The sequence below is a fragment of the Hyperoodon ampullatus genome, assembly GCF_949752795.1.
Source record: "Hyperoodon ampullatus genome assembly, chromosome: 5".
NCBI classification, from domain to species: domain Eukaryota; kingdom Metazoa; phylum Chordata; class Mammalia; order Artiodactyla; family Ziphiidae; genus Hyperoodon; species Hyperoodon ampullatus.
The window spans coordinates 34,402,051-34,412,952 of record NC_136918.1 but is presented as its reverse complement, the minus strand read 5'-3'; the positions used below and the strand labels follow the sequence as shown (position 1 = coordinate 34,412,952).

General features: G+C 38.7%; 1 protein-coding gene across 1 annotated transcript in view; it reads left to right on the top strand.

Annotated features, from left to right (window-relative positions):
* Nucleotides 1-1,817: 1,817 nt before the first annotated feature.
* LRCH3 (leucine rich repeats and calponin homology domain containing 3) overlaps nt 1,818-10,902 on the top strand; it is a gene marked incomplete at both ends in the record, with an annotated part of 124,185 nt that continues 115,100 nt past the window's right edge. Inside the window, 1 exon segment of the mRNA XM_079704679.1 lies at nt 1,818-2,079. Coding sequence (XP_079560805.1) covers nt 1,818-2,079 — 262 coding nt within the window.

Genomic DNA, 10,902 nt, shown 5'->3' with positions numbered 1-10,902 from the left:
CAATGCAGGGGACACGGGTTCGAGCCCTGATCGGGAAGATCCCACATGCCGCGGAGCAACTAAGCCTGTGCGCCACAACTACTGAGCCCTGTGCTCTATAGAGCGTGTGAGCCACAACTGCTGAGCCTGCATGCCACAACTACTGAAGCCCGTGCGCCTAGAGCCTGTGCTCCACAGCAAGAGAAGGCACTGCAATGAGAAGCCCGCACATGGCAACAAAGAGTAGCCCCTACTCGCCACACTAGAGAAAGCCCGCGCACAGCAACAAAGACCCAACACAGCCAAAAACTAATTTAAAAAAAAATTTCACAGAACAACTCTCCGAGCAACCAATACTAATTAGCTTTGGCACCAAGATTAAACATTTTTACAATCTTTTCCATTTAGGAGTTGGGAAAGTGCTAATCAAGGTTTCATTGAAGAGCTCGACCTTGAATGATGGACAGGATCTCTCTAACCTTATTTTCTTTTGCTCTCTGACATGACCTTTTTGGCCTGTGGCAATGTTCTCCACAAGAACCATTATAAATCATACCTGGATGTGTTCATGCTGATATTCCTTTCAATTTAGAGTATTGCTCTCACCTTCCAGCCTTCAGATTTGTTTCAAAACCTCATTCGACTTACAAGATTCCTTTTCTCTGAATTCTGATGGCTAATCCCCACACTTCAACTTAGCCCTTTTTGTGGTTTTAATCTCTAATTGGCTTGTTTGTCTGGATTTCATAATTACATAATAATCTAGGAAAAACTGACAGTCTATTTCCCACAGAAAATACTAGTTGATTGACTGAAGGGGAAATTAACATCATATAGCAGGAATGGCTTAAATGTGTGAAAGAAACAAGAATATGCTGAAGACTGGTTGCAGTATATGTGAGGTCTAATTGGTTTAAAATGAAGTGGTGGGAATTCCCTGGTGGTCCAGTGGTTAGGACTCCACTCTCTCACTGCGGAGGGTGCGGGTTCAATCCCTGATCGAGGAGCTAAAATCCTGCAAGCCATGTGGCATGGGCAAAAAATTAAAAGAAAATTTTTTTAATCAAATGGAGTGGTATTTTCTACTTTTTCAGTAACTGAATGATTTTTTTTTTAAAACTATTTCTTCAGTTCTATCTTTATTTCCCACATGTAGATTATGGTCAGATCATTTTCTCTTCCTCAGTTTTGGTTCCAAACTAAAATTTTAGACTTCGATGCCGTTCACCAAGCTTTCTTCAACAATAAAAATTTGCCTAAAGAACAGGTACTATTTAGGGTGTTTGTTTTGTTTTCCTTAAGAAGCTATTTTGTACAAGGAAGAAGGTTTATACAACCCTTTCAATGAGAATTATGAAGTTTGGGAGCCAGGTTAACACTTCTTTTTCCCTCAGGCAATAATAGTTAATAAATCCACAGGTCTCCATTAGGATCATTTGGCTTATAGAATGACAGAAGTCGAACGTTTCTCCTCTCACTGCCAAGGTTTCTGGCAGCAACGGTGTTAAGCCTTAATATTTACTCTAATTCTCCAGTGTTGAGGAAGGAAGGTAGAGAAATTCTGGTGAGAAGCGTTGTCTGGAAGATTTTTTTGTGGAGGCATGTTAGAAAGGCTGCTGGGAGCCTAGAGAAGGTAGCTGCTCCAGATTTGTGAGTTCCGTTTTAATTTCCCTTGGAAACCTCACGTGGGCGGAGGCCAGCGCCTGGATGTGCGGGGCGGCACCGCAGCCCTGCCCATCAAGGGACCCGTCCGGGGTCTGTAAGCCCCTTTCCCCGCCCACCCATCATCTGGCCGCGCATGCGCTGAGCCGGCGGGCCGGAGAGTTGTCGGCTGGGAAATGGCGGCCGCGGGCTTGGTCGCTGTGGCCACGGCTGCAGAGTACTCTGGCCCAGTAGCGTCGGGAGGTAACCTCTCCGTTGTTAACTGCGGCCCGAACTCCGGGGCAGGCCCAGGTCCTGGCCCGGGCTCATGGAGCCGCTCCCTCGACCGAGCGCTGGAGGAGGCGGCGGTAACCGGGGTGCTGAGCCTGAGCGGCCGGAAACTGAGGGAGTTTCCCCGGGGAGCGGCCAACCACGACCTGACGGACACCACCCGGGCGGGTGAGTGGGGTGGGGGGTATCCCTGCCAACAGGAGGCCCGGGGCGCGGTCGGAGGCCGCCGCAGCCGATGCGGAGAATCGCGGGTCGTTACGTTAACTGGTCCCATTACTCCTGGTCTGGACCCGGGTACCGGGGAGAAGCCGCCTGCCCCAACCCACCCAGCCCTGGGGCCTGCGGGCCAGACCCCGAGCCTGGGGCGAGGCGGACAGCAGCATCTCTTGAGAAAGAGGGCCATAGGGGACTGATGGGGAGTGTTTTACTCTCTTAGAAAATTAACTTGTGCCGCTGCTGAGGTAGACCCTTGCTCCGCCCCGGTTTTTGCAGGCCCTTTCGTATTGGGGATGCCAAATTGATTTTACTAAGATTTAGGTTTGTAGCGCGCTCTTAATCGGAGTCGCATTGGTCGCTGCATTGTCAGGAAAGCATGATTCCCGCACAGGCGTTTTTTTCAACAGTTGTTGTTTTTAGTGTGAACCCGAACGCTTTAACTTTTCTTTCTCCCCTTCGTCTAGGTGACTTACCAAATGTACTTGCAAAAATAACGAGAGCCCACCTTCAGACTCTCACTCCTTTCCTTCCTCAGGCCCCCTCAAAAAAAGTTGAAAGAAGAAAACTGTTTAGAAAAGATGCATAGGTTGCCTACCGTATCTGTATTTAATGCTTTTTAAAAACAAACATCAGTTTGCCTTATACATATTTTTTTAACAGAAAAGAAAATAAATTAGGTATTTGGTTTTCTTAGTTGTAGAGAACAATGTCTGGTGACTGAGGTGTTCAACATAATGTGTTTCTCTTGTGTTTAAAATATAGCTTTCTCGGGGAGTAGATTAAAAACAGAGTCAATCCCCTTATATATAGTGCGGTATGATGTAATTATTTTCATATACCTTTCCTAAGGTGTTAACTTCTCCTGTGTTTGTGCACTCGTTAAAGATTGCTAAGTATTACATATGATTCACTCATTTTAGAAAGATAAGCAAAACTGTTACACTACTTCAAGAAACTATTCTTTCCAAAGAAACTTTTGCTCTAGTGTAAAATGGAAGGAATCAAATACCTATTTGTTTAATCTCTTTTTGGAAACAGTTGTACTGAATATAGTTTGTATTTTTTAGTGAACGACATTAAGATTAAATTTTCTTGCTGATGTAAATATGAGCAGCCACTTGCCTTTTGCATGTATTCTGAAAGACAACATCTAAAATTGTCATTCATACCCCAGATTTCGCGATTCTGTTCAGGAGATGGCTATATGGCATATGACTGTTCAGATGGATAGCATAGTGATTTCATATGGGCATGAGTCATTTCAGTATCAGTACATTAAGCGTGGAGTTAAAGAATAAGTTGATTACAGGAGTTTATCTAGCTCACTATCTTACCTGATTTTAAATAGTTCTAGGACCAGTGTGTTTTGCCTTTAAGAAATATTTTTTTAGCTAACAAAACCCAAAGGCATTTATGAAGAATAATAAGTAATCTCAATGAATTTTTCCCTTACTATGCCCTGAATTTTTAATTTGTTATTATCCACACTTATTTTTATTACTTTAATAGTTTCTTTATAAACCAAATATTTGTTGGTCGACATTTTATCTGGCCAGAAAAAGTGTAGAGGGGAAGAAAAAGATTACAAGGTACTTTATAACCTATTAGACTAGATTCATTTCTAACATGTTAGAAATATCACTTATTAAGTGTAAGAAATTTTTGGCAGACCTTGGTGAGTACAAAAATACTGAAATATTCTCTGAATTATTTTAAACAGGTGATTTGATGTGGATAACATCATTGATTGAGTTTTCATTGTTTACTATTCATTGGTAGGTGTTTAAATACATTGCCTTGTTAAATGCTTAACAACCAATGGATTAAATATTATTATCCCTCATTTACACATGAGGAATCACTCAGAATTTACAGATGAGTCACTCATAGAGAATCATATAAATAATATTAGTGGTAGAATTTCAGACTGGTTCCATCTTACTCGTTTCTCTCCACTATGCCACACAGCCTCTTTATGTACAGATAGATATTACCATTCCTGTTTTTAAGATAGTGAAACCAAGGTTTGGAGAGAAAGATAATTTGCTCAAAGACCTGTAGCTAAAGGCCAAGGAAGGTGTTGTTAGCCAGGATTTGAGCCTAACTCAAATCCTGTTTGAGGTAACTCCAAAACCATAGACTACCTGTTATACAGGGTACTTTGAATTCAGACCCAACTTTTGTTAGCTAAAATGTTTTGTTTGGGCCCTATAGAAAATTTAAAGCCAAAAAAATTATTTGAATGTTATATTAAACTTGCCACACAGTCTGTTCTTTCCTAATGTATAGAACGTATCTGGTAGAGCTGCTGTCCTTACATTTTAAGAAACAACACATATTACCCATACCATTTATAACTTGACATGATTAGAATTCATCATGCAGCATTTTCTTGAGGTTTTTCCCTCCTGTTTGTTTTAAAAGGTAGATCTTTAGAAAAAGGGAAATATTTATTTGGGAGTGAGTTACTTGATCCAGTGAACAAGGAAAATCTTCAATCATGAAAGACTTTTGGGGGCAGAAAGGTTGTAGCTTGGATTTGGGGAGGCAGAAATGAGAAGGAGAACATTCCAGGCAGTGGAATGGATCCCACCCCGACACAAGGGTGTGCACATAATTCAGGGTTAGCCAGTCAGTGTAGTCCATTCCTCTGGCAACACTGATGGTTCAGAGATAGGCACATTTTCCTGTCAGCACACGAGAGTGTTAATTTTTTTTTGGAACTATTGAGAAAGAGGCATGCTTTGAACCCTGGGGTTGCTGAGAGAATAGAATGTGAACCTGGAGCTTGCCAATAAATTGAAAGCAGAGCCAAAAAATGGAAAGAGTGAGGCCAAGTTCTCATGGTAACCTTTGAACTTTTGGATCAATAGCCAGGCCTTAAGTTAGTGGTATCCTTGGACTTTCAAATTATGCAAGCTAATAAATTCCTTTTATTGCTTATTCTGAGTAGACTTTTTGAAACAAAATAGGAGTCCTGACTAATACAGTGAGACTGCTCTTGATGAAGTTGTGGGGAGGTCAGCTTGGTCAGAATAAATGGTTGGATTAGAGAATATGAGAGTACCTTTTGCATTTGAGGCAGCTAGATTGATGATAGGTTTGGAGAGAGGGAGAGTAGTCAACAGTCATTCATTCAACAAACACTTATTGACTAAGGAATTTTCAGGTGTAGATATACAGAGGACCAAGACACTCCCTGTCTTCAAAGAACTTAAGGGATCTAATGAAATAGAATAAATAGATGTAAAGATTATTTGAATTGTCTAATAATAGCAAAACTTTATGTGTAAGGCATTATGCTAGGTAATACAGTGGAAACAAAAACAAGAAGAGACTCTAACCTGTAAGCATTGAAAATCTAGTAATTTGTTTGGCCGGCTGCAATAACAATCCAGGGATGAAAAACAGAGATCACATTGGAAAATAAAAGTGTACAAACGCTGACTGAATTTATTTTTTTTTAAAGAGACAGAATGCATCAAGTTGACTGAGCTATTAAACCTGTAGGACTAGGAAGGTGGTAATGCTACTGATAATAATAATAGTGAACATTTATTGAGCTGTTAGCATATTCCAGGTATTGTACTAAGCTGTATATATAAAATGCACATACAACAACCATGAGTTGTAAGTACTAGTTTTAACCCCAATTTACACATGAAAAAATGGAGACTTGAGATTAATCTGATCAAGGTTACACAGCTAATAAATGACAGAACTGGGATTCAAATTCAGATATATCTGATCCTGAAACTTCTGTTTTTGATAACTAAGCCACTGACAAAGAAGTTTGCTACACAGTTTCTTTAGTTTGCCTGATACCTTTAAGTGTCTGGTAGCACATCTAGTTAATCTTGAGCAGCAAATAGAAATGTAAATCTGGAACTTTTAAGAGTGAAGTTAGAACTATAGCATAAATTTGAGACAGTCATAATGAAGAGTTTATGTGATTCTTGGAGAAAGAGGGTCACTGACAACCATGGGGTACACCAGCGTTTAAAAAGGCAAGAAGAGGAATCAGCCTGAGAAAAAACCATAAACAAAGTTTTGTGACCAGGCCTGTACTAGAATTAGGAGAATCCTAAAGCCAAAGGAACCATAGTAACCATCTTAAGTTATTTTACAGATGAGAAGCAGTCTCAAAGATTAAGACTTTAAGATTATGTAGTGAAGTGGTGCTGTTTTACAGAAGGCAAATAGGGTCATAGTCGAAGGTGTAAGAAATCTTTTCTGAATGGAAGATCGAAAACAAGAAACCAAGGATTCAGCTTTGGGAAAAAGCCAGTGGTTGATGGCAGACGGGGAAGACTAAGATTATACAAAAAAAGGAAACAAATTGAGATGTAGTGGGTGAGCCAGGATAACACAGTCTTATTGAAGCTGTGAGCGTTAAGGCTTTAAAGAATTGCGGGGGGTGGGGGGGTGGGGGGTGGGAAAAAAAAGAACTGGGTACTTATTTCCCATGTCAAGAAGAATAAGGAGTGCCTGAAGACCATTTAATTTTTCAAAAAAGCAATCTGTAACCCACAAAATTATGGTTTTGTTAGTCTTGGAAATATGCACTGGAATGCCAGGTCTTAAGTGGAAATCATATTTTTCTTGGATCCTTATTTATGTATATTTTGTATCAACCACAGTATATGTACTGTGAATGTTTCTAGAACAGTGCTGTCCAATATGGTAGCTACTAGCCATAAGTGGTTATTAAAATAAGTTTAAATTTAAAAATTTGGTTCCTGGGCTTCCCTGGTGGTGCAGTGATTAAGAATCTGGCTGCCAATGCAGGAGACACGGGATTGGGCCCTGGTCCGGGAAGATCCCACATGCCGCAGGGCAACTGAGCCCGTGTGCCACAACTACTGAGCCTGCACTCTAGAGCCCGCGAGCCACAACTGCTGAGCCTGTGTGCTACAGCCACTGAAGCCCACGCACCTAGAGCCCACGCTCTGCAACAAGAGAAGCCACCGCAATGAGAAGCCCACGCACCGCAACGAAGAGTAGCCCCCGCTCACCGCAACTAGAGAAAGCCCGTGCGCAGCAATGAAGACCCAACGTAGCCAAAAATAAATAAATAAAATAAATAAATTTTTAAAAATTAAAAAGAAAAAAATTGGTTCCTTAGTTGTACTAGCCACATTTCAGGTGCTTAGTAGCCACATGTGTCATATTGGACAGCACAGTAGACAGACCTATTGTCTGTTATGTTGGACAACACAAATAATAGAATTTTTTCATCATCACAGAAAGTTATATTGGACAGTGATGTTGGGGCATACTGTCTTGAATAGAATTGAAATTTTCTTCTGCATTATTTATTTTATAAGTCATACTTCTTTTGGCAATGTCTTTCTATATCCGTGAATACAATAAGCCACCATGATCACTAGAAATGAAAACACCTAAATATGGTTGAGAAGGCCAGAGGCAAAGGGAGGAGGTAGCAGCAAATGGGGGCTCAATCATAATTACAAGATCTTTGCTAGCATCTCAGGGCTGGGAGGGGATATATAATTTTTTCTTTTAGAAATAATATCTTGTTAATAAAGACTGCTGTTAAGGCATGTCATCTTTGTTAATAGGGGCATTAACTATATATATTGACACACTTATCATCCACTGAGTATTATGTGTTCAAATCGGGAAGCTTCTAAGAGCCTTAGCAATAAGAAAAGAGTAGAAAACACTGAAGCTAATTTTATTTGATTAATCAGACTTTCAATTTAGTATACTTAAAAAGCATTCCTTCCGATATTAAGAGTTGTACATGCTCATTGTAGTACAAAAAGTTATAAAGAAGACACTAAAGATCATTTGTAATAACACTTACCAGAGATAACTGGTAATGAAGCCTGGTTTGAAGTCTTCAAACATTTTCTTCATGAAATATACATTCTCACTTTTTAAAAAAATTCTAAAAATGGGATCATACAAAGACTGTTTTTTTTTTTTTTTTGCGGTACACGGGCCTCTCACTGTTGTGGCCTCTCCCGTTGCGGAGCACAGGCTCCAGACGTGCGGGCTCAGTGGCCATGGCTCACGGGCCCAGCCGCTCCGCGGCATGTGGGATCCTCCCGGACCGGGGCACGAACCCGTGTCCCCTGCATCATCAGGCGGACTCTTAACCACTGCGCCACCAGGGAAGCCCTACAAAGGCTGTTTTATCATCTAATTTTTTTTCACTACATGAGATACAGTATCAGAAAATATAGATCTGTAGCATAATTTTTAATAGTAGTCCACTATAGATATACTGTCTTTTAATTTACCCTCGTGACACACTTCGGGATTGTTTCAACTCTCACCATTACAAATGATATTGCTGAGAGTAACTTAGTGCGTATGTCTTTGCAGACTTGTTTAATTATTTCCTTAGGATAAATTCCTAGAAATATAACTGATTGGTTAAAAGACAGGCACAGTTTTAGGTTTTTTTAAATACAGATTGTAAAATTGTGCTTCCAAAAGGGTTGTTCAGCTTAGATTTATACCAGTAGTACATGAGTTGTCTTCACTTTGCACCCACTGATTTTATTCTTTTTGATCTGTGTCCGTCTGATAGATGAGAGATAATATTTCCTTGTTCTGTATTCAGTGCATCTTGAGGAGTGTAATTTTTACTACAGTAAGAAAGTAGTATATAAATACAAGGGGAAAATATTTATTTCTTCTATTTTTTTCTATGTCCTTTTGTCATAGAACCAGCTGATGACAAACAATCAGAAGCTCTTTGTGCATGTATATAAACTCCTGTATATTTAATTTGAATTTCTTTGTAATTGTAAGAGTGACACATATTTATTATAGAAAATTTAGAACAACAAAATACACAAAGTAGAGGAAGGAAAAAAGGAATAATACTACTGCATAGATAAACCACTGTGAACATTCTGACATATTCTTCCAAGTTTTTTTTTTAATGCATGTATGTATATATTGAAAAACATGGTATCAGCTTTTTGTAGTTTGCTTATTTCCACTTCATAGTATATTAGAAATATTATGTCATATCTATTAACATTTTCTTATAATAGAATTGTAATGGTTGCAAAGTATTTAATTGTATCTTTGTACTTAACCAGATCCCTTTTATTGGGCATTTAGACTATTTCTAATTTTTTATTGTTATAAATAATACTATGAACACTTTATATATATAACTCTTTGCTTACATCTCTCATTATTATCTCTTATTGGATAAATTCCTAGAAGTGGAATTGTTCTAACAAATTATATGCAACCTTTAAAATGTTAAGTAAACATAATTTACAAACAAAATTACAAAAGCAGTTACTCATAGAAACAGTGTTGCATATTGTATGTAGTTTAACTAGGTTTATAGGCCACCCACAAAAAAGTAATTTTTTTTCTAAACATGGAAGTCAGCTTAACTCACATTTCATACCTCTTTATACCTAAAAACCATGATCTCCCACATGTCTCTCTCTCTCTGTCTATAAAGAGTGTGTGTGTTAATGACACAAATTTTTATTGAAGTACCTCTAACCTCAGAGAAGATCTGGGGTATAGAACTTGAAGTTGCCTTAATAGGGAACTTGAAATTTGAAGGCTTGGAATTTTATTAAGAATTCTACCCTATATTATATGTTCATGCTTGTTTTAATACAAATCTGTGGCTTCAAATTACCCACCATTAAGGAAGACCAAACCAAATAAGTTTCTATAATGTTTATTATGTTGTTTTCTGTAATCCACCTCTCCCCCCACCACCAGTATGCTAGTTTCACAACTATGGATATAATATTGTATATACTACTACTCTTTATAACAAGGTTTCTGTGGAAATACGCATATTGAATTGCAATGTGGGATGCTAAGAACACATCTCAGGAAACAACATTTATAACTCCCCTCTTATAGCTTTACCTCCTGTTTGGAATGAGAAATCCTGAAGCTCTAATATAGTCTCATCCACATGCTTCTTCCTTTCTCTTCTGCTTGAGGAACAGCACAATTCTTATATTGTACTGACACAATAGAAAAGACTTAAAAAGATTACTTGTGTCCTTCCCCACCCCCACTCCCCTCCCCTCCTGCAACAGACACATGTTTTATAAAGAGAAGCAGAGACCATGGGGAAGATCATGGCTGTTGGGTATAAAGCCATCTGAAATAAGATTTAAATATATCTTTGGGGAAAAATCTGGCCTCAACTGTACTGGCATTGTTTTTTAAATAGGAAGGGTAAATAGTAGGATGGTGCCTTTAGGAGGGGTGAGAAAATGTGTCATAGATCATCACAAAATCAATGTTGAGACTAGAAGAATGGCAGCAGTGTTGGGGCCAAGGATTTGTTTCCTAGGGTTCATTTCCTTTTACCGTGGCTGTATTTGGGGGCTAGATGGTTAATATTATCGCATATTATAACGTGAAATATGACTTTTAAGTAGTAACATACGTGTTATTTTTTCAGTTCATTTATGAAGCAGTTATTCCACTGAAGCTTGGAAGAAAATATATGGTTAATATGGTAATTCACAAAAGGAACATTATTTTGAGTTCCTAAAGTAGCCAGCGATATCAAATGCAATGCTACTAATTTTAGAATCATAAAACTAGTCCTAAAAATTTAAGGCATTTCCTTACTTTTAACTTTCTCCCTTGCTCCTCTAAATTTGTGGATTTTTATTATTTGAAGGAAATGTTAAACCAAGGATTTTAACTGGTTAAACATATTTCTTACAAAAACTAGGTAATTGATTTTTTTCATTAAAAACGGGTTTTTAACAATGACCTACAATCATAGAGAGTGAA